At 37.8% G+C, this 25352-nt stretch overlaps 1 protein-coding gene across 1 annotated transcript; it reads right to left on the bottom strand.

The window, feature by feature from the left end:
* Positions 1-185: 185 nt before the first annotated feature.
* LOC127805995 (uncharacterized) lies at positions 186-25352 on the bottom strand. Its single transcript, XM_052342913.1, has 19 exons — positions 24924-25352; positions 22201-22304; positions 21948-22034; positions 21778-21853; positions 21609-21683; positions 21415-21468; positions 12242-12301; positions 11963-12079; positions 11204-11295; positions 10889-11094; positions 9696-9793; positions 9284-9387; positions 8976-9141; positions 7410-7532; positions 6441-6523; positions 5101-5242; positions 4973-5002; positions 4748-4818; positions 186-1197 (listed from the first exon to the last, which is right to left on the bottom strand). Exons 1-19 carry the CDS (start codon positions 24960-24962, stop codon positions 381-383), a joined length of 2544 nt encoding a protein of 847 aa, XP_052198873.1. The 5' UTR covers positions 24963-25352; the 3' UTR covers positions 186-380.

The raw sequence follows: 25352 nt of genomic DNA, 5'->3' as shown, positions 1-25352 counted from the left end.
ATGTACAGCACGCATAAAGCGCCCCCCCCCCCCCCCCCCCCCCCCCCAAATATGATCTGCTGATGAGGGGAAATTACAAACATGGACAGCAAAAGAGTTACTAATGCCAGAATGAAGACGGATCACCTAATCGTGAGATGGGTAACCTAACCCCACAAATCAAAAGCTGCAACAAGACATAACCATGGACAATGAACAAAATTCAATTAACAATCAATGAATACTAAAAATAATCATAGCACAACCTAGAATCCACTTCTTTACTAAAAACAGAAACAAAATTATACTGTACATATGTCTGCAGCCAAACCAAGACGGGGCACCCTGTCTGTGCCATCCTGAATTTTGAGTTACAGATTCTAAACACAATGAACTCACTACTACTCGAGAACTGTTACTTCTTGATCAACCCTCCAGTAGTTTGCATCATTAAACTCATTTACTCCCGACCCATTCTCGTCCGCATTATCTTTCTCATGCATACTAGAGACAATGTGCCTTTTCAAAGGTCCTGCTTCTCCGACAATCCCCTCCTTCAGAGCCTGTTCCATTGCCTTTTCTGTGCCCTCTAACTCCACTCCAACAAATTCAACATCATCTTCAAATAACGATGGCACGATATCTTTCTGACTTGTATCAGATACCACTGGTCCATCACTTGTGTCCATGCCAGTTGAGGTGCCATTTGCTATGATCTCAGTTGATGGGGAACTAGCCTGCCATGTTTCTGACTGAGCTGGGTCAGCTAGATCAACAGTGGAGTTGATAGGATCTTCAAATGGATTTACACTTGATCTACCAACCTGAAAATCCAATGACTCCCCCCATCCCACCCATTCAGGTAAAGGCCTGTCTCCAAATGGGTCCTCTTCTGGCGTCTCAAATTGGAAGAAGCCTGTATCACCTGAAGCACGTGTCCTGTCATTCTGCTGGACCAAGTCCCGGTTTGAGGACTCTTGTCCAGAAAATTCATTTAAGATGACTCTACTGGAAGTTAATGTGCCATTTCCAGAACTGCTGCTTTCAGCCAACTCCTCATCCTCTCCAACCACCACCTCATCATCACTGCTCCCGTTACCATTAATTGATGTTCCATTCAAGTTTATTTCATCCATCACCTCAGTGGGGGAGGAACTCATAGGAGCATTACCAATTCTATCATCTTGGAAAGCAAACCAATTGGAATTTGTGAACAAACTGCAGCAGCAGGGAAAAAAGAGTAAATATAGAAAGATTAATTGCTTGAAAAGTCTATCTACGCTGAATTCTAAGTTACACAATATATGAAAGGTAGGAATATGCTCATTAGCATGAAATTGCTCAAAGCACCAATACAGGCCCAATTTGGTGTTCTCATAAGATGTACCCAAACATAGTATAGATGCAATGGTAAAAATAAAGTCATTTATTTCCAGATACAATAGTTAGGTGCAACACATTCCTGAACTAAACAGACATTTTTCCCAAATTAAAACATTGAAGTAGGCAAAGAAGCCAATTCAATTTTATTAAAAATATAATCTAGTAAAGCAAAGTCAATGGCATAGAGATATTGAAGGGAGCACTAGTGACTGCACTCTAGGCAAAAATATTCTACTCACAAGGATAGTCCCCTAATCTGATGCTACCCATGCATCAGTTCATACGATCAGTACCAATACTAGGACTTTACTCTCACTTACCAACTTGTTCTGTGGAAAGAAATCCAGGATAGTACAAACAGGGGGTGGTTCTGGTCCATATCCATTCATTTTGAGGGAGCAGCTAGAGTGCACAGGCAGTCCAGGGAGGTAGTCTAGCATGTTTGCCACATTTAGGGCACACCCATGTCAGAACCCAATGGGGACACATATTAGATATGTGATTATCCATGTCATAACTTTTTTATTGGAACCTTATTCACATCAAACACCACATCCATTTGTAAGTTATAGGATTGTTTTATTTTCTCATTCAAATGATTTTTATTTTTGCATTCAATTTATTCTAAATTGATTACCATTATCCTCGTGTAAAAGGTTTGTGTAGAGGTCAAATGTGTTCAATTTTTTAGTTATTGAATTGATATGAACATTTACATGAATTTTAATTTTTTGCATACAAACATTTTCTTGTGCTTTTTCATATGAACATTTATGCTTTTTCTCTCCATTACATAAATGAAACCTTCGTACAGTGTCTCTGCCGACTCAACATCAGGAATTGGAACGAATGAAATGAAACCTTTGCTTCCAAATGATTTTTTTTTCCCCTGAACAAAAGGGTTCGATACCCAAAAACGTAATTGTAGGGGAGAGGTAGATTTTGAATTTTCTTGTTGAAAATGAATTGAGTGAAATCTGAGCTTCAAAGGAAAATGAGCCGTCTCATCTGCAAGTTTCGTTTAGAGATAAATAATAACCATGTGAATATAGACTTTATTTAGAGGATAATGCCTATAATAAAGGAAATGGATTTAGCAGGGCATCTCCATAGTCAACTCTTAGCTTTATCATAAAGCAAGTGGGATGCCAAACAAATTTGGACTATTACTCCAAATGATTGAGGATCTCCTAAAATCCACCAAGCACAACCTTATCCACAATCCAATTCAGAACCTCCACAATCTGAATATCAGGATCCCTTAGTATAATACATATAGGCTTGTTTAGTTGCAGAAAATGTTTCTCAGTTTTCTATCTCTAATTTGCTATAAAATTTCTAGTTTCATTTTCCATATAATCTAAAAAACACGTTCAAATGTTAGAAATACAAGGAACTAATTTCCAATCTAAAAAGTAGAACATATGTTCAAAACAGAGAGAGAGAGAGATTTTGGGGTGGGGGGGCAGTTCTTGTGTAACTTGTGTTAAAGAAGCAGATGGAGTGATTTGAGAAAAATTTTGTGGAACCAAGTTCGGTTCAATTTTGAAAAATTAGATAATCCGATTTTCCATATTCAATTTAGACAATTTTTGTATTTGAACAAATATTCTAATTTTTATTTTCTATGGAGTCATTTTTTAAGAGAACCGGGGACAGCCCCTAATTCTCTAGGAGTTCCAGAAAAACATGTGAAATACCATTAATGGTAACTAGAAGTGAAATCATAACCATAAAGACACGCAATCAGATCAATTTTCTCCAACTCTAACCAAATACATCAGTTATTACACTCAAAGACAATATGCCAACAATTGTTATTCATAAGCATTATGTACAAAAAGCTTATAAATAAGACTTTGAGGACTCCTCTCACAATCTAAATGTCACACATTCAGTAGCAAGAACAGCATGCAATCCACAATACACCTGCTGCAAACAAATGTAATCTGAGAATTCCAAACCACCTTATGCAATCAAGGAGACTTTTACTAGCAACTTATCAGCACCGCCATTCAAGCTGATAGGCTGAAAATTGACATTATCTATTCCCCCTTTCTTCGGAAGCAAAGCCATGTAAGAAGCATTTTAGGCTTTGAACAACCCCATGATATCACTGCAAATCACTCTCCAACATTTTTAAGAAATGACTGATTAGAATTAGTCAGAAACTGGCTCTTATTCCCATTTAATAACTCTAATGCCATCACATCTCCTCCTCTGCGAAAGGACACTTCAAGCGACTACTATTTCTAATCAAATAAGTAACTGAGACCAAGGCATCAATCATTGATGCCAATTCTGATCGCCAAAATAGTCACCAAGAACCACTGCATCATCCAGGATGTCCTCAATTTCCAGATCTCATCCTAATTGTTATGGATCTAAACCTCAATGGAAGCAGCTTCCCATCTTTGTCTCATCCTCTCAAAGAAATGCATTGCTTTTATGAAGATCTAACTGCTACATCTCCTCCAAATAGTATTGCTTTTTGCACCCGTAAGTCCTGAAATCCTACCATATCCATTTTATCAACTCGGCTGTTTAACAATTTCAGGAAGTGAGCTATTAACAATTTCAACTTCTTAGAACAACACAAAGGCTGGGAATCCTGAACACAAGTCCTTTTCTTTTCCATTTCAAGGTATAAATACCCAAGAAAAACTTATCTAGTACCATTCTCCTCACATCTAAAGAAATAGAAAGACAGTACACTCCTATCTCAAACCCTCCAAAAAAGTACCCTCAACCCACTTAATCAAAATACGTACTACCTACCTCTCCATGACACCCAAAAAGATCAAATCCACAAGTTACCCTAGAAACTCCTAGCAACCTCAAACTGAACTTCTAGGGGTTTTGTTTCTGATCCATTTTTTCTTCTTTTTTGTTTGTCTGTATGTGTGGGGTGGGATGGGATGGGATGTGTGGGTATTATTATTTTCAGATGTTATATCAATGACATTCAAGCTATAAAATGTGGCTTTTAAATATAACTGGCACTATATTGCGTTTCTTTATTAGCGTATATGACAAAATATGCCTACAATATACGTATATATACACACTGTGTCACTAGCATTTCAACTAGGACAAACTTCTAAAATCATCATGTCCATGTGTCTATGTTTTGTTCTGCTTATCCTCATCAATAGGGAGAATACACAAGCAAGGATGTCCAAGGACCACACAAGAGCAACCATGGATTAGTTGCAATCTTCTAAGACAATCAAGAATAGCAGGCAGAGGAATATTCTAGCTACAAAGGCCTATGTGGGACCTAGTCATTTGGAAAATACTTTCATGCTTGCAAGTTGACAGCTTAGGTCAATTAGGAAGCAATTCATAAATATAGTCAGATACAAAGCAGCATTGAAAAACCTACCTTCCCTGGTCATCACCTAGTCTGAGAGATGATATCACAACCTCAGCAGATTCATCATCAAAGTAGACATCCTGCATTTGTGTAATCAAAATAAGATAACTCATATGGTAAAATATTCTGACTCCAATTTAACAATACAAATTTTTCTGAACGACCTCTTAGTTTCTCCCTCCCCCTATCTATTAGATGGTAAGATATCATTGACTTGGGAAGGAAAAATATTACCTCATCATCTCGATCAAGAGCCCCATTACCCTACAAATGATGACAATTTAGAGCATGTCAAGACTCCTCCAGAACACAAAAACAGGCAGGCATTCTAAGAAATAGGGATAGATTGAGTCCACCAATACCTCTTGAGCATCATCATTATCATATATTTTATATCTAAACGCTTGGCTCAGATTATTTGCTAAAGCTTCTACATCATAATCTCTGTCATGAAGGTCATCCTCGTCACTGTCCCTTGTTCTATCATGCAATGCAGTTGGGCGCCTGTAAATACCAAATGGAACTTATCATCATGAAGTGAACAAGCAGAAAGTTCCTTTGAAAATAGAAAAACAGAAATATAAGCAAGATTTACCTTTTGGTGGCATCCCTAATTGATTGGAATTTATTTAATTCAGTAATTTGTTGCTTGACCACTCAACATAGACTTACGGTCATTGGCATCCATATCAAAAAATGGAGACATAATGATACAAAAAACGAAGCTCAAGAAACAAATGGTGGGATTTAAAATGTGAAAACAAGGCTATTTTCAAGGAACAGGTATATGGCAGAAGATATCAAACTTTAGAATGAGGGGGTAACCAAATGTGGATTGAAATGCCTATTTCAATTCAAAATATGGAAAAAAAAAATGGTTCTGGGAGAGTCAAAAGGGAAAAGTCCCAACTAAAAAAGAGCCTTGGTAGTCAAATGAAGAAGTACAAGAAAAAAATCAAAACTAAAAGAGCTTGCCACAAGACTTTACATAAATGTTAAATAAAAAAAGAACTAAAGAGGTATATTTTGACCAAAAAATGAAGCAAAGAAGGTAGCTAGTGAAGCAAAGTCAAAAGCTTTTGAAAATTTAGACTACTGAAAAAAAAATATATATATATATATAACTAGGTAAGGCAAGACAAAGAAAAACATGGGATTTGAGCCAAGTAAAATGCATAAAAGATGAAAATCAAAAAAGGCAATTGTAAACAAGAGGGCAATCAAGGAGGGAGGGAAGGAGTACTTCTCAAATTTATTCAATGAAAATGAAGAAACAAATGTTATGTTGGGACATCTTAGTGAAGAAGACAGGAATTAAATGTTCTATAGATGTACATGTCCAAACAAAATAAAGCAAATGTTGAAAAAGATGATGCATTGTAAAGTAGTTGGACCAACAAATATCCCAATAGAAACATGGAAATGCACGGGAAAAGTGGGCATTTTTTGGTCAACAAATCATATAGTCAACCCCACATAGTTGGGTTAAGGCTTGACATGTTGTTCCAGTAATTTGTTGGAGAACACTGGTCCTCTTTTCCTCTTATAATACTTTTATGACAAAGCATAATCAACCTCAAAATCTTAAGAAAAAGTAGAACCCAAGGTTGATTATCAAGTTTCATTAGAACAACAAACATGGATAAGCTCCAAGACTGTTATCAAATTTGCAGTAAAATGCAATGTATGTGCAAGAGCATACCCACAAGCCCACCGATAGACATTTTCCACCACATTACGCTCCTGTAAAACAGTAGTTTGCCAATCATTCCATTCGCTGTTGTCCTGAAAAGGACAATTGAACTTTGTTATACTCAAGAAATGTGTACACCATTCAACAGATCAAATAAAAGTATATTTGCTAGGTCTAACTGACATAAGAAAATTCAGATTTCACATTTGAGATACATGAGAGCATTTCAATTAGGAGTTTTGAGGGAGCCAACAGTTAGAAAGAGTAGTCATTTGATTCGTTGTAGATTTTAACTGCCAACATTAGAAACATTTAGACACATACAAAATCATTGCAGAGATGCTAAGAAACAGAACAACATATTTAACATCAAACATGAATTTTCTAGTGCACAATCCCAAAAATCAATGTCATTCATTATATCAGTATCATTATGATCCAAAGATGCATCATGTGATTAGACCCAGTGTATGCCATTTCAATACTCATCCTTCTTGTTCTAGGATGGCAGTCATTTGGATAATCTCATCTAAAGAACCACACTTAGATCTACACACCAATTTCGCATACACAGATGAGTTAAGCCAACCAGGCCAACACACGCAAAATAGACATCTCCGAGTTTTTGTGTTCTTCAACCTTTATAATATCCCATACAAAAATTGCACCAGAATGAGCCCAACTTCCAGGCACTAGGAGCCTACAAACTGATAGAGAAAGTGCACCGAGGATGCTTATTTTACTCATACAATGGAAGATTTGCCAACATTAGTCAATCATAAACAACAGGCAAAACCTTATAGCTGACTTTTCATGAATACAAACCATTCATATATTTGGAACTATTTTCAGGTAAAATAAGTCAAAACTTGAACAAAAAAATATATAAAAGTATGACCTTTAGAATCCTTCATTGTAAGTCAAGACTGAGAAAATCATATAAACATACTTTTGTCCAGTGTCCTGCCTGTTACCCACCTGAAGAAATGCCTCGATTCTGTGGTTACTTTGTCCCAACTGAACAAGCCTGTTAGAAATCCGTGTGATGTGTCCAAGGTTTCCCGCTCGAGGAATCTGTTTCCCAGCAACAGGTAAAGTTGGCTGCATAATCAAGATATTCAAAATATCAGCAAGCAGGCAACTTCTTTAGGAATGATCCTAGACACATGATATCAGACAAAGCAATGGAACTTCGAAAATTTCCTGTTCCAAGTCATGTCATAGGAAGATTACAAAACCTAAATGCATTCTTTAGAGTTCTCTCATCTGTCTCAAGTAGGGTTGCAATCGAATTGAGCCGAGCCGAGCTTCACTAAACTCAGGCTCAACTCGCAAGCCAGTTTTTAGGCTCCAGCTTCGCTCGAGCCTTAAAGCTTGAATTGGGTTCAGCTCATCAAAAGGTTAACAAGCTGAGCTCGGGCTCAAGCTCAACACAAGCTTAGGCTCGTCAGAACCTATTATTTTGCTTAAACTTGATTTGCTATTTTGTTTTATTATATATACATATATTATATTATGTTAAATGAATAAATTAATATACATAATAATTTTAAACATATTCAATTTAATTATATTATTATAATAATTTAAAGTTTGATAAATTTATGTTAAATAATATATTTATAAAATTATAAATAAATTTATTAATGTATTTATAAAGGAGCTTGTGCATGAATTATTCGCGAACTTCTAATTAAACATGTTTACAAGTCTCTAATCGAGCCTATTAGTATTCACGACCCTCTAATCTAACATGTTTGCAAGCTTTAACAAGTCAAGTTTTGCTGAATTCAAGCTCGACTCATTTAAAAAATGAGCTACAAAGTTAGGCTCAAATTCATCTTGTTTACCTTAATGAACAAACTAGAATGAGCTTTTGTCGAGCCGAACACTGAGTCACTCACGAACGGCTCGACTCATTTGCAACCTTAGTCTCAAGTTCTTAATTCAAGTCAACAACCATAGTTGTCAAAGGCTCAAGGCACACTGAGGCCCAAGAGTGCTTGGAGCCTAGGCACAAGGTACAAGGCGCAAGTGTGAGCCTTTTGGATGCAAGCTACACATTTAAAAAATCTATATAAAAATACTTATACATCATTATTTTCAATATATGCCTATAAAGAGATAAACACAAACTTATAAAATCATAAATAACAACTTACCAACATTATTTAACTAAATAATGGGGTGTTTCATTGTTTTCTCAAATTTCTTTCAATATTTTCTAGTTATTACTGGTTAGATTTTAACAAGTCCATCAAAAAACAAAAAAAAAAAAAAACAAAAAAATTACATAGAAGCAAAAGGGGGTTTGCTTTGCGCCTTCAGCATGAGGCGCACCTTAGCGCCTAGGCACACGCCTCATAGAATGAGGCACCCTCAATTGAGCCTTGAGCCAGGGCGCGCCTTTGACAACTATGCCAACAACAAAATGAGGATCAAGTCACAAGAACCAGCAATGTACTATGATCATAAGTTGTACATCTGGCAGGAAAATGCAATAAAAAAATATACATTTATCATTAGAAAAATGTTTCTACCTACCTGGTTCTGATCACTAGAAAGAATTGGATGTCTATCAATATGGAGAATTTTTCCAATCAAATTACACTCTTGGAGAACATGATCAACAATTGTATTGTTTTTGCTCTCTAAGCATGAAAGGATAATGCTCTCCACATGATGATGCAATGAGTTATTGAATGGATACCTGCATCAATCAAAATGATACTAATATAAGTAATATGGGGTCTAGCAAAAACCAGGGAAAATAAAATAAAATTTTACTTGAGAAAAGATGTTCACTAACTTAATCAACTTGCTATGATTCATGACAGATAGTGATAACCTACTCAAGGAAAAGATCAATGACCCTCTGAATTGTCCCAGATCTAACCAATTCCTTCTCAGCAACTTCATTGCCAGTTTTCAGTAGCACCGCAATGAACTCCACAATCTAAAGACAAAGCATTGAAAACTTTAGAATAAAATCACAAAGAGTGAAAAGTTATGAAGGAAGTCTGTCAAATGAGCAATCAAAATACAAGTCAGTAGCATATTTCTTCTGCAAAGATCAAAATAATAGATTTTTTTTTTTGGCTGGGGCATAACAATAGAATTTAACACTCCTGATAGACAGTTAAATTTATATTAAATAATTCACATATATTCTCATTTATCATCATCTTTAGTTCCAAATAAAACACCTACAAGCAACAAAAAAGATGCAGCATAAAACTGTCCTTGTTGGATGGAAAACCTAACCTTTAGGCGATGCTTCCCAAGAGGTGGCCTCAGTTCACCATATGTTGTAGGCAAAATCTTCTCATCAGATGAAACATTCAATAGCATCAGCAGATCACCTGCAATTCCAGATGTGAAAAGCAAAAGACTGTTAATTTGTCACAGCATAAGAGTGTGCAACAAGTACAGCTTCAAAAGGCTGAACGTGTATGCTCTCATTAGTACATTTAATTTTTGAAGATAAAAAAATTCTCCAGTGGCTCTCACATGTCTTAACAATTTCAATTGGTCAGCTGGATGTGCAAAGTAGGCATCATCACTAGTAGTTTCAAAGTTGTGTCATGTGAACTAGATGACAGTCTTGCTACCCTATTAAGCTGTCCCCATTGCAACTTCTCAACCTATATGGATTCTATGCTTCTGAAATGATAGAGTAGATAATAAATGATAGAGTAGTTAATAGTATGGTCAAGACTATCGCTAAAAATTCATAGAAAAAGAATGGTAAGCCATACTCATGTTACCCAAAAGGACATATTATAACTTTTCTACATGCAGCAAAAATCAAAACTTAATCCCCTGCATAGAAAATACAATTAATTCGAGTTCACTGTTTACAAAGGGCATGTTCAGTTTAAAAGCGGTGCAAATTCTTTTGGAATAAAAACAGATAACTGGACATCTGTTTGCTCAAAGTCTTGTTTCATCTAATTCTACAAAGTGGCTCAAAGATTTCACAACTTCAGGTATATAGGGTAAAATTAGATCAAAAAATAAAATAAAATAAGCATAGCAGCATGAAATATAGGGGAAGATATATATATTGTGGGGAATGAAAAGCCTCCCGTATTCTAAGAAGTGCAGATTTGGATCAAGACATGGATGTGACACAAAACTGACATGAGACATTGGAATTTTCAGATAAAAAAATAAAGAATATGACATAGCACATTTCACATTCCCATACCAAACATAAGGAAAGAATCATTTTCCATATTCTAAGCATTGAACAGGAAAATAAAACAATAACCTCATGCCCAAGCAACAAAAGGGAAAAAATATCATTTCAAAGAAAAGAGGAGGAAAAAACATTCCCATTTAAGCTGAGTAAAAAGTGTCTCATATGTGAACAAGTTGGAACAAAAATTCAAATTGGGTATTTAAAGTAGGTATAGGGAACTAAGACCAACATATTCAAACTTTATTCCACTTACCAAGCTTAGGCAGCATTGCACCAACAGTCTCAGGATTAACAGGTCTAGATGACTCAAACATGTGTTGACTTCGGATTGGATGCATCATGGGAGGAGGAATTGATCGCTTTGGATCCAACAAAGAAATACACACAGATAAAGAGTGAACAAGACTCGATTTTGAATTTGATTCCTCCAGTACATGACCAAATATCCTAGCTATGAAACTGCCACAAAGAAAAACAACCAAACCAATTAATAGGTCATAACCAATAAATGCAAACAACTGACACAAAACTACACCGAAGGATATAGCAAAGGCCAATGGCAACAAACCTTGGGCTAGAAAGTTTAGCAGAAAGGGCTGAAGCATTACGAGTTATAGCACATAAAGTCTCTGCTGCATTAGCATGAACTTCAGGCGGGTTCTGATGAATATTGAAAGGACTTGAGTGAGTCATTGGAAAATAAATAAAACCAAATTAACTACAAAATAGTGTTCACATCCAGAGAATAAACCAAGCAACTAACTGAACATGAACATCAAGCAAACTAAAAAATGATATTTAAACTACACCTTCTTGTCAAAACATGGCCAAATAAGAAGAACATAATTCCAGATAAGTGCTTATGAGAAATAAAGTAAGTCAACTGAATATGTACAGCAAGTGAACTCAATTTTTTTTACAAATTCAAATGTGGATGTCTCACAGCTCCTACAACATCACGAGATGTGCAGTCTTCTAAAACATAATTGAAAGGAACATTTCTCTGCTTCTCACAAAAGCTCAGGAGATGAAGCAGAGTGAAAGCACCATATATGAATAAAGAGTTCTTCCTTCATAAGGGGGCAGATGGAGAATGAAGAGTATTCAAATTAAAAGAATGTCCTACAAATTCATTATTCTTTAAAAACAATATATTAAAGGACATGAATAACAAAATATTACGACACAAATGACTGATTGTACTGTGAACACGCAAACATATAATGACCATTAGTTGACAGTTGAAGGGCCCATTGGTTAAAGGACCTCTTACAAAAGAACAATGTTATGAAAGAAATTCAGATACATGATTCAACTTTTTACTTACAGATGGACCCAGTTTATCCACAATCATTTCTAGTAAATTGCTATCAGCCAACCAGAGCATTCCATCCACAGAAGTGAGATAGATATGGTCATCAGCACCTACAAGTCGTATCAAAACCTGTGAAAAGAGTTCATCAGTAGATAAACTAAAACTGCAAGCCAAAGTCAACACATAACAAGGTGAGGCAATGAGTACAATTCATAAATTACATGCAATATTATATAAAGAGGGACCAAACTGAAACTTTTAACAGTTTACGGCTAAGTTATTGTTTCTAACCTCCATTATGGATGTGATACCAATTAAATCAACCAATTGCTGGAAAACATCATGATGGGCCTGTATCAAACCAAGAAAGAATTAGAAGATAGAGGTGTGGAAACAAACAATGAAGACAAACTATATCCCCTTTTCATTAAAAAGTTGTTGGCACTATGCAACAGGTAGACCATAGAGACTAGCAATTCATGGACAGAAGCATTGACCTGGAAGGAAAAACAGTAATTCTCTTCCCCTTTTTCCTTTTCTTATTAATTTCCAAACATGCAAACAACCAACCACCTGGGCACCCTAAATCCATCCCCCACTATAGTTCTGAACCTAAAATCTGGTTTTTACATTCATCTGAATAGCAATGACCCAATTCTCGGATTAACCATTTCAAGTTTGTCAAATCTTTGGGTAAAGATGGTACTTCTATATTTGAGCTGCTCTTGGACTCTAATTTTATGATACTTTCAATATTTGATTTCAAGTTTGTTAAACCTTTGGTTTCAAAACATATGGCAGTTGATCCTTGTAGTGCCTTTTAATGATAATGCATTCTGCTTGTCAACGTTATATTTGCAAATACAAACAGATTGGGAACTCCCTACTTCCTTCTGAATAAAGCTTAATGGTTAAAAAATCAAAATCCTACCAAAAGAACCATATAGATGAGGTAAATGTTGACACCCTTTCAGGTAGAACAAATGTGGAAGCCCTCTGATCAGCCTATAAGCATAGTTGACACATGAGAGGTGTTGAACCATCAAACATGGGCCACACGAGAGGTGAGGCATGTTAAAGACACACACACAAACATACAGGGAGGGCGGGAGGGAGGGAGAGAGAGGACCTGCAAAGCCTGGATGGGGGCAAGGCAAACTACAGTCTTCAGGCTAATCCATGAAGATTGCCAGCTTTAAGACAATAGAGGAGGCTTAAGATAGGTAAGGTGAAGAAGAAGATGGCCTGCTCTAGGAAGCTTAACAGCCCAATTATGAAGCAACCTCACTTGGTAGTGGAGGCTGACTATGCAAAGACTGAAGGATTGGGTCTCAACCACACTTAGTACAGAGCCATATTTACATTCATATTACAGAGTTATTAAAATATATCATGCAAGTTTGGTGAGCTACTACTACTGAAACCAAGCATATCTCAAACTCTTCCCTATCCATCAAACCTATGTAGATTCTTTTCCTTTTCCAACCCTGAAGATATTTCATATTTGGTTCACATAACTTCCACCAACCAAAAATCAACTTTACAGAATATCATTCCAGGTTTTCTATAGTTATACTCCACCACTATATAAGAATGGATTGTGGGACAGATTAGTGGGGCCTCAACAAAGTGCCACCCAATGGGTTTGTTGTGGAGAAAGGAAAAAATATTTCTTCACTCGTAAATGGGAGCTGTACATAGCAGGAAAATATAAACAAAGAGGATTCCAATCACATCCCTAACAGATTGTGATCTCCGAAGAATCATCACTCAACTAAAAAGGAAACAAAGAAAATCAAACAACTGTAAATCTCCCTAGCTGTACTCCTAACTGTACATAGCCTAAATAGAGATGATTTGGGATATAAATGCTGAGATATTCGGATATCTACAGTTGTCCATTTGCATAAGAGTTTGGCATGGTCAGTGTTAACCCTACCTAACATTGCAACTGTGTCAATCACTCAAAATCCATGGATCACTAATATAGCATTGTGTCAATCAACTTTTTATTGTCTTAGTAATTAGTAGAGTATAATAGACATTCATAATATCTATTACAGCTTTACCCATATCTGGAATGCAGGTACAAATCCAGAGCCATTCCAGAGAACTTGAATTTTCCAATCATTGATGTTTTAACGTATCCATTCCCTTTCATATCAGTCCATGTCTTTAACATGTATACAACATATATAAATCCTTGGAAGCATTCAATCATACAAGTTTTCTACCAGGGTATTATAGCAGATCTTTTCAGCTTCCATTTTTTATTTTAAGTATTGTATTTTTTATGATTTGTAAGTATTATTTTCATATACTTATAAAAAAGACATCTCAAGTGCACAAGGCTCCATGCTTTGAGACAGCTGGGGGAGGATAATTTTTGTATGCGAAATTACCTTTCCTTTGCAAAGAGGTTCTGTCCACAACTTGAACCCAAGACTTTCCAATCACAAAGAAGCAATCTCATTGTTGACATTCATAGAAATAACAAATACAAAAAATAAACCATCATCTAAGGAGAATGGATGGAATGGAAAAAGTTAGCAACAAAAGAGGCCGGGGAAGAGCAAAGAAGAGAACTAGGGAGGCATAGCATAGATCTAGAATCCATGTAGTCGACATCCCATAGTGGAATTTAGTGGTGATGGAGAAAAAATTTCATCTTGTGTTCAAATCATCATACCTTTATCTATACATTAGTATATGTACTTATGTGTCATGTACGCAAGGGCAATAAGGGTAATACATTGTATATGAGCTGGAAATAGCAGTTACAGCTCCTATTACTTGTACCTAAAGATAGCTTAGGGTGGTTGTACTTGGCGAGCGGTTAGCGCGACATGGAGTGTTGGATCAATATACATACAACTGACCACACCCAAGTTGAGATCATGCAATACAACAATAGAGATCTCTTTTCCCGCCTAACTCTATCTCTCACTCTCTCCTTCTCGATCTTTCCTGCTCTCTGCTCTCTAATATCCCCCCCCCCTCTCCCTCAATTCCCCAATTCCTCTGAATTCTCATAGTCTTGGTGAGAGTTTCCCTTGTCAAATCCCTAGATCTGACATTTTGATATCAGAGCAGCATTCTTGAACAATAATCTCTTTCGAGTTTCCCTCAATGGCCGACGAAACGAGGATGAAGCAGATGGAGTCCCAATTACAATAGATCACAGCGATTGTGGCGAATATGCATATTAGGATGGGTTCGCTGGAGTAATCGGTGGAATCAGTGGTGGAGAAGAGGATTGAAGGTGGCGAGAGGAGAGCCGTGAACAGGGCAACCTACTGCGCGATCAGAATGTGCAATGGAGGGATCAAATGCAGCAATTCATGAAGATGTTCACCAGCCAACACCAAGTAAGGCTCTCTCCTAAATTTCCCCCAAGAGAGAGGTTTGATCAGATCCTTCCCGACTAAGGGATGAACCATCGTCCAGTGGGATCATCAAAGATGGAAGCCGAGCCGAAGATTATAGGTGAAAACACAGGAGATAGGAGGCAAGACCATCAGGCCATTAGAAATCAGGCCAATTTTCTTATACCAAAGATGGAGATACCGTTGTTTGATGGGGAGAACCCGAGATGGTGGGTGAGATGTTGCGAATAGATGTTCTCAATATGTAACATCCCCAATCAGCAGAGGATCATGTTGGGCTTTGCCTACCTCAATGACATGGAAGACACATGGTTCCAAGGATGGATCTAGGGTAAGGAGGGTTGTCAGTGGATGGAATTCGCAGATGAGGGATGTGGTTGAAGAATTCAACAAGCTTAAACAGGAAAGGTCGGTACAATCTTACCAACTTAAGTTCGAGTTGTTACGTTCATTGATATTGATCTATAATCCCCACTTAACAGAGGAATACTTTGTTTTGAGTTTCATGAGCGGCTTAAGTGATGAAGTAAGGCCGACTGTGAAAATGTTACAACCAAGGACTATTATGCAAGTGGCAGAAAGTGCCCGACTACAAGAACTCTAACAATGGAAGCTTTGATGAAGAAGCAAGGAATGCAAATGAAGGGGATGGGTACTAACAAATGGCAAGTGGTAAGAAGAGGGAGCAATAAGGAATCCGAAAATAAGGTGGCCAAGGGTCTAAGGGAATACTAGACTTGCCCGCAGCCAACCCGGTGCAAGCTCAAGGGGGACAACTGCTAGAACAAATGAGGCAGGCAAGGTTGTGCTTCCAGTGTGGAGGCAAATACTCATCAGGACACCAATGTAAGAAACAATTACTTTTATTGGAATGAGAAGAAGATGAAGAAGGGGATGAATCCACAAACCCATTGGGGAGAGAAGGAGAGGACAATGGGGAGATTTCTTTACATGCCCTCAAAGGTCTTGCTGACTACAAGATCATCAAGGTTGAGGGGAAGATACAAGACTGTCAACTAATGGTGCTCACTGATAGTGAGAGTACCCATAGTTTCTTAGATGAAACCACAGCCCAGAAATTGAATTGCAAACTTACAAGCATTGACCCCCTTTCTATGATCATGGCTAATGGAAACAAGGTGTTAAGCCACTCAACTTACACGGGGTTTTGCTGGCGAGGAGTTCGAGGCTGATTTGAGATTGCTGAAATTAGGGGGTTGTGACATTATATTGGGGGTGGATAGGATGAAGGAGGTTAGCCCCATCAGTTTCAACTTTAACAAAATGGAAGTTACCTTTGAGAAGGATGGCAGAAGAAGGACCCTCAGAAACAGCTTGGAAACTAGGGTTTGTAAGATGATTTTAGGAAGAAAATTGCACAAAATGTTTAAGAACTGTTACGACCCTAGGGTTTGGCTAAGGTTTAGGAAGGAATTTGGTAAGAATGCGGGAAAGAAAGAGCAGCAAGGGAAGGAGAGAAAGAACATAATAGAGAGAATTGAAGGAGAAGAGAGCAAAACCGAGGGAGAGTTAGGAGAAAAATTCATTGATCAACATGCCTCCCATCCTCCTACAAGTAACTTTTATAGGCATCAGTTAGTAACTAACTAAAAACATACTCTAGAATAACAGCACTCATGTGCTGCTAACATAATTACAAAAGGTCTCCTAACAACAATTGTAATTCAATTACAGCTTTACCCCTCTAATACCCCTTGGGTTGTGACAATCCCCTCTCCTTGAAAGGTTTCTTGTCCCCAAGCAACTTATTACAATCGAACCATTGTTTCTTCATCCAATGCCCATCTTCACCATTTGCTTTCTTCTGCGTCTTTTCTTGTTCTCATCTCTTATCTTCCTTCTCTTTGGCTTTCCCTTTTCTTTTTCCTCAACAATAACAGTATTATTGTACTATTACTTGCTGCAACACCAAGTCCAACCATCCACCTCTTCCCTATTGCCATTGAAAATGGTTCCAATTAATCTATCATTCATGCAACCATAGCATTTCCAATCACATAAAGGAATTCAAACTTCTCTGCAGGCCAAAATTGGATTTGATGATGCAGCTCTCCAACTGAAATAGGAATAAACAAAACGACGAGAGTCTCATTCCCTTCAACAAAAATTTCTTCCAAGCACAAGCATCGTCTATCAATCTCTGACCAACCTTGAACTATATTCCATTGGACATTCACTTTGATTAAAGCACTGATTCCTCCAACGTTGTTTGATTTTTTAGTCGGCATTACCTAATCCAATGTAGGTAATTCAACAACTACTTCAAGTCCTGGACATTAAGGGACTATGCCTTCACACAAAACAGACTTACAATCTTCAAACTCCGAGGTTGGTGTAGTCATATCCTTTTCCATCTTCACAACCTCTTCTCCTTCCTCATCTTCAATAGAGACTTCCAGGATCTCCCTGTCAACGCTCCCTTCTCTAATATCTCCTGAACCGTCTAACAGTAGCCTCCTTTTCCAACATCTTCTAAACCACATGATTGTTCTCATGTTTAGTCAGCTTCAATTGTAAGTTCTCAGTCTTCTGTTTCTTTCTTTGGGCCAAGTCCTCATTGCATGGTTGTATTTCATCAGTGGCATGGGACTTATCTATAACTCCAGCCCCATCTTCCAATGCTACTTCATCAGCTTCCTGCAAATATAAAATGCGATCCCCACCAATATCCTTGTTCGATCTCTCTTCCTTGCCAGAGTCTTTAGTTACAACTGGCCCATCCAACTCCATGTTTTCCTCATATTCCTGCTCGACACGATTTGCAGCCTTAGAGGCTCTTTCAATCTATTAGCTACTCTCAGTAGATCCGTTAGGCTTGCAACCCATGCTTTCTAAAAATGGCTTCCAATGCGAGTTCCTACAACCTTGCTTTCTCGGCCACATGTTTCACAGTTGCAGGCATCATCATCTTGACCATTGACCTTAGTTCTTCTTTCAAACCACTAATAAAATTGGAAATGAAGCACCGCTTTATTAAGGCAGGTTGCAAAGTCAACATCAAGGACCTTAATTCTTCAAACCGGTCCTAACACTCCATAATTGGTCCAACCTGTTTAAATTTATGAAATTCATCAATAGCATCGGACATTGACTTCTCTCCAGACCGGTCACTTTGATCCTCCCCAAACTTAGTCCAATTAACCTTAATTTCATTCGAAGTATTGACTAGATACCTCCTAGCAAGCTGAATCAGCAATGCATCCATTCGGTCTAGCTTTTGGCCAAGATTATCAAGACTTTCTCTATATTTATTAATTTTCCCTTGCATCATGTGGTTGCCTTCCACCATTTCCTCAAGTTACTTACCTCAAGCAGTTCGTTGTTCCAAGGACAGCCTTCCAAAACTCGATTTAGCAACCTGAGTAAGAGCCGTCGAGATCTACAGAGACCACCTACTGATATTTCAATCCACTCTGTTGCTGCCATGACAATTGGTCATAATCAGAGTCGGAACTCGCCTGGCCTGACTCACCTTCAAAAGTCAAACACAAATTACCAAAGTTCCAATCCAAGGATTAACCTGTAGGCACTGCCTCTTGGATTGGCTGCTCTAGATCTGCTTCGTCTCCAACTTCTTAATCGCCCGAAAATCACACTACTCTCCTTGGAATCGCGCACAAAAGCTACTCCCAAACCTGCTTCCACTTCACCTTCAAAGGATAAGCTATTCTCCTCAGAATTGCGCCAAGAAGCTACTCCCAAACCCGCTTCCACTTCGCCTTCAAAGGATAAGCTATTCTCCTCGGAATTGCGCCAAGAAGCTACTCCCAAACGCGCTTCCACTTCGCCTTCAAAGGATAAGCTATTCTCCTCAGAATCGCGCCAAGAAGCTTGGTCAATGGATTACAGTGACCTACCCTAATTGCCTTCGCCTTAATCAACACCTTTCGTCTCACCCAATCACTGACCTCTGATTGAAATTCCTGAATTCTTGAATCGCTCAAGGCTCTGCTTCAATCATGCCTTCCTTCTCGCCTTGGTCACATGCACGCCTTCCTTCACGCTATCTACTCATGATCAGAATGAATTCAAGATCGCCTGTGGAGATGTTGCCCAATCACCGTCCACTTCAAGCTTGTATCGTTGGAAACTACTGCTTCTTCCCAAACCTATTGCCACAGATTGTCGGAATTACCGCCACTTTCGGAAATGCCTACCGCCTCAATCAGTTCCACTTCCGGCCGCACCTTCCTTCTCGCCTTGGTCACATGTAATGACCTAGATCCAATTGCTTTGGAACAACAGCGGCTTGGGTCAGTGTCACCTTCACACGTCTTCAATTCCAAGCCGAAGTTTGCCTTGCTCGACTTCGCCTTCCAACTCCAAGTTCAATTCTGCCTTGCTCGCTTCGTTACGATCAACCCTTGGTTCCTTCGAAATCAGATCATAAATGTTGGTCAATCTGATCTGTTAAAGCTCCTCGTGCGTCAAAATCAAATTTCGAGATTCAATCCTCCGTCAGAATTTGTTGCATAGAATCGCCTTGGTCAATCGCTACAACTTTTGGATCACAGCCGAGAATCATCGGCTCTAATATCAAATGTTACGACCCTAGGATTTGGCTAAGGTTTAGGAAGGAATTTGGTAAGAATGCGGGAAAGAAAGAGTAACAAGGGAGGAAGGGAGAGAAAGAACAAAACAAAGAGAATTGAGGGAGAAGAGAGGGAAACCGAGAGAGAGGAGAATTGAGAAAGGGAAATGGAATTCAAATTCATTCATCAATATGCCTCTCATCCTCCTATAAGTAACCTTTTATAGGCATTAGCTAGCAACTAACTGAAAACATACTCTAGAATAACAACACCCATGTGCTGCTAACAAAACTACAAAAGGTCTCCTAACAACAATTGTAACTCAATTACAACTTTGCCCCTCTAATACCCCTTGGGTCATGACAATTTAAGAACAAACTGTCACGTAAATCACACCAAAGATCACTAAACTTTAGTATTTTTCATTTTAGTCACTAAACTTTAATTCTTTTCAATGTAATCACAGAAATTTAAAAAATTTTGCAATGTGGTCACATATAAGATTTTCCAACCACTTTATAGCCAGAATGGGTGATGTGGCGCTGATGTGGCAAATAATAAAAATATTGTGTAATAATATTTTAATATAATATTATTATATATTGACACGTGGCACGTTCTAATTGATTGTCATTGCACAATAATTTTTATTATATGTCACATCAGCAGAAAAATCTTATATGTGAGCGCATTGCAAAACTTTTTAAACTTCTGTGATCACATTACAAAGAATTAAATCTTAGTGACTAAAATGAAAAACACACCAAAGTTTAGTGATCTTTGGTGTGATTTACCCACAAACTGTCCCAGGTTGCACAGTTGTTCTCCATTCAAGCGGTGGACTATGGGGGAATCGAACAGGAACAAGAACGTGAACTATGGGTGACAGTGAGCAGCCAGGTGGAGGATCATTGGGAGGTAAATGAACTTGACTCACTTAACATGTTCTTAGTTGTATTAAGGACATATTTGATGAGCCTAATTCCTTACGTGAAATCATTGGGGTCAAGTCTAGTAAGTTCTTCTCTACCAGCCTCATCCAACATACCTATGGAACCGGCAACCGTACTCTCTCTCTCTCTCTCTCTCTCTCTCTCTCTCTCTCTCTCTCTCTCAAGCTTTCCCGCTCTCAACTCTCTAATTCCCCCCCCCCCCAACATTCTCCCTCAATTCCCCAATTCCTTTGAATTCTCATCGTCTTGGTGAGAGTTTCCCTTGTCAGATCCCTAGACCTGACATTGTGTTTCTTAAGTTTGCACCAAAAAGCAGTCACTATATAAGAATATTCTTTTGGGCAAGGACAAAACCATCCTTGCAAATAGGGATCATCTATTACAGAATGTGAAATGAAGTGTAAAGACAGCAAAATGAAGTCTAATTCTCAAAAAACCCAATTGCACTCATTATTAGTGATAGGTGCAAATTTTGATAACTGAAGAAAGGATTCCAAAGTTTTAATGCAAAAGAAGGGATTAAAACTAGGAGAACTTGCACAACATCAAGATAACTTAAAGAACCCACTCACTTGAACATAATTCATAAGTGAAACTGTCCTCCGCAACATAAGGCATATTACAACCTGCAAGGATGTAGCTACTGGCTTTAGCCAACACACAAATGGCAAATATTAACAAAAATAACAATTTTGTTTCTTTTAATAAGTAAAAAATGATGACAAAATATTACAGGTAATGAGTTTATAATTTAACCAAATTATACCTTGCTGAAATATCCAGCCAACAAAGCACTATGTGGCCGGTTTGGATCCAAGAAGGAAAAAAGAAAGTTCATTAGCTGCAATTGAGAAGAAACAATATCAGGATATAGATTAAATAAATCAACTTCAGAAATAATAAAGTGCAGTTCTTCACCATAGTGAAGCACATACCTCTTCTTCCTCAACTAAACTCTTGAGGATAACATCAATTTCACACGTAAATATCTCACATGCAATGAATGGAAACCTAGATAAAAAGAATAAAATCTCATGAGCAATAAAAATATTTTCTTGTTAAAGCACATGATAGAAATAGGAAAGGAATGGCAAAACAACATTACTTGAAGGTTCTTTTGCTATCAGCATCCTCTGGAGGATCCTCAACAATATACCGCAGTAACTGCTCTACTTGGGCCCTATCTCGCAAACTGAGAAAACAATTTTGTTTAGTATCTTGAAGAGTCAACTTTAGCATCACTTAAAGAGTTTTTGTGAAGCAAGCTGCTTAAAATGGACCATAAAAATCTGTGTGATGGACTAAAATGTGTTATTTGTATGATATGCAGAACATAGTCTATGTATTAAATTAATTACAAATTAATGAGACGGCTGTTTAAAGCTTTGCATTCTTGGATAATATCTTCTTCATCCAAAAGCTCTTCCAATGTGAAATTTTCCTTGTCTAACAATGACTCGACCTGCAGTGAAAAGGAATAGTTGATGATTGAGTGACCAGGTAATAGCAAACAAAAAAATTCAAACACCAACTATAAGGATCCAACATCATCCTGGAGTGACTAATCAAACATAACATAATGGGATTAATACATAAACATCTATTCATAAAAAGGGGAATAGGAAGAGAGCAAACTGCCAGAAGTGCCACATACATCTACTTCAAAGCATGTGCACAGGCACTATGGCAAAATTATACATAAAAAAAAATCAAAAAAGTTCTCGGTCGGGCAAGTACTAAGATGCCAATAAGAAAATTAATCAGCAGTCTTCCCAAAAAATATATTTCTGGCAAGATTATAGCAAATATAATGTCATCCACCAAGATAAAAACTTAAAACCAAAAAAATCAAATCAAATAGCAGCAATGGAAAAAATCTTCAAGCTCTGCCAATTTATTGCTCAAGCATAGGGGATATAAGATAACAATAAAACTATGTTTAACTTTGCTGCTTAAACAGGAAGCCTTTTGTGGGTGAGTGCTTTCATTTCACTGGCAAGAGTTGTGCCTAGTTCCTGTCTTCCAAAACTAGGAGTTGATGTGATACCCTTTTTGGTTCACTTCATGATCACTCTACAGATGGGTAGTTTGAGGATAGATGGGTTTGGAAGCCCTCGTCAAATGCAAGATTCTTGGTTAGATCATTCTATGGCACTCTCTATGATCACAGCAAAACCTGAACAACCTGTATTATTTTCCCATTATAAGCAAATTACTGTTGATAATTGATTGGATATGGCATGACTAAGTATGGAATGATGAAAACTAAGCAAAATCAGGTTCGAAAAATGGATAGCCGAATGAAAGCAGACTGTGGGATCAACTAAGCCTAGGTATGACTGAAAGTCGATGCAAGAGTCGACTTTGATATCGTCTTCCAAAAGTAATGAGCTAGAAAGCCCAAGAATCAATGTGAGGGTTGACGTTGAGATCAATTCTTGAAAACAGTCATTGAATAGATCAACTTTTAAGATGAGATCTGACTTTAAGATTAACTATTGAAACCAGTAACTCAAGGAGATTGACTTTAGAATGGTAATTCAACTTTTAGGTAGACTCCTAGAGCTATTTGGCAGACTTTCAAGAACTCTCCTTAAACCAACTTTGAAAGCCCATTTAATGGCCTCTGTGAATTCATTAAGTACAGCATTTTGATATGTTGTTGGCCTTTTTTTATAGGAATGTTGTTGGCCATGCTGTGAAAAGTAAATATTGAAGATTTACACATTTATTTTTGGAGAATTAAATATTGATCTAAATTGAGAGATCTTGAGGATGACTAGGAGATCAGGTGACACTCAATTTAGATCCAAATATGTGGGACTTAGTAAGGCCCTTTGAAAGGGTATTTTAGACTTTTGAGTCATTACACGTATATAGGTGTTCATTTACAGAAAAAAAAAATACATGTATATGCATGGGTAATACCCCCCCCCCCCCCCCCCAACAAAAAAAAACAAAGAGGATGAACAACACAGCAATTTTGAAGAAGTTGGACTTACAGCTGAAGAGAAAAGCTGGGAGGGGGAACAACCAGGAGCAGAATTGTAGGTTATGACAGGGGATGGTGTAGCAACATGAGAGAACACGGGAAAGCATGAAGATATGTATGCGTGTTCATGTGTGTGTGTTTCTGCTAGATAAGTCCTGAAAAAATGAATTAGTGGCTGCAATGCAAGAGTTGTTGACCCTTAGGCCTTAGCTGCAAGATTAGCCTGTAAAAGGCGAGCGCGCACGCTAGAGAGAGAGAGAGAGGGAGAGACTTTTTAGGACTGACAAATGGAAGATACGGCTGCACAAAAGCTGGAAAAATCCCTGAAAAATGAGATCTCCTGCACAAAGCTGAAGGAAGACTTCCATTTGCTAAATGACCAAAGTAGAGTTCATACAGTAAACATAAGTCGAAAAGGAAGGACATATTAGTCCTCAAGCATCACTCCCAGCTAATGCCTATATAAGTCTTGGAGGATTTGGAGAGTAAGGTTCATACCCCTGTTCTTGGATTTGGATGTGCAATTCCGTTGATATATATGAATTCGTTTTCAAACTCGATCAAAAATAAATACATAAATAAATAAATACGTAACTTTAGCCTAATTAAATTACACTAGGTTGTGAAATGGCAATACACTGGGTATTATATTAAAGATCAGCCAAGTGAGTTCTCATTGAACAGCATTACCTAAAAGTCACTCGGAAAAATTAATGACCACTAAGTGAACTCGCATCAAATCACTATAAAATGTAAAAGGCTGAAATCGAAAGAAGATCATGGATAATATTTCCACATGACTTTTTCCACCAAATTGCGAAGAAAAGTAAGACTACAGCTGTCGATGCATCGTTTGGAACTGCAATTAGAGTTATCAAAACCACTAGAACTCAACAACTCAACTCAACTGGATGCATCCACAACAAATACCTAAACAACAGTAGAGAGGAAAAAAAACAAAACAGCAATTGGAATTCCACTATTCCTGGGAAGTGAAAACTGATCGCGTGAATAGAGACGTCACTGTGTCTCCAATCAATTTGACAATTAAGGAAAACCAAAAACATCACGAGCAGCAAAACAACTTACAGGAGACGACGCAGAGAGAACCGGTAATTTCCAAAACATGCTGAACGATATATACGGATATATGCGCGGCAACAAGTACACAGACAGCAAAGAGAGCCGAGGCGAGCTTGATTTTAGATCTGTGAACCCTAAGCTGAGATTGAAGAGAGGCAAAGGAGCGAGCCCGATATTCCGAGGTGCGTTTGAACTTTTTTGGAGGCAAAGAGAAGAAAAACCCTAGTTCTTGGAGCGGGTGAAGATCGAAAGCATGTCGAGCCGTAAAGATCGAGAGACAGAGGGGGAGGGAAGAGTACTTTCCTAAAATCGCAGCTGGAAAACGAGGCCTATGCTGATGATGGAAAGGCCAGGGCAAAAAGTACCGAGCGAGCACCGCAATTCACAAACCTAAAGGATGTGCTACGTTTTGTACGTCTGCCCCATTGTGTATGT

The sequence above is a fragment of the Diospyros lotus genome, chromosome 1, assembly GCF_014633365.1.
Source record: "Diospyros lotus cultivar Yz01 chromosome 1, ASM1463336v1, whole genome shotgun sequence".
Classification (NCBI taxonomy): Eukaryota; Viridiplantae; Streptophyta; class Magnoliopsida; order Ericales; family Ebenaceae; genus Diospyros; species Diospyros lotus.
Note: the sequence above shows the minus strand (reverse complement) of the source record. Positions and strands in the feature narration are given on the sequence as shown.

Excerpts from the sequence above, each read along its gene's own strand:
- LOC127805995 (XM_052342913.1), bottom strand. The coding sequence starts at position 24,962 with ATGTTTTGGAAATTACCGGTTCTCTCTGCGTCGTCTCCT. Across the intron at positions 21,684-21,777 it reads GTTTAGTTGAGGAAGAAGAG|CTAATGAACTTTCTTTTTTC; the intron begins GTATGTGCTTCA and ends TCTCAATTGCAG. Across the intron at positions 5,243-6,440 it reads GTCTATCGGTGGGCTTGTGG|GCGCCCAACTGCATTGCATG; the intron begins GTATGCTCTTGC and ends TGGTATTTACAG.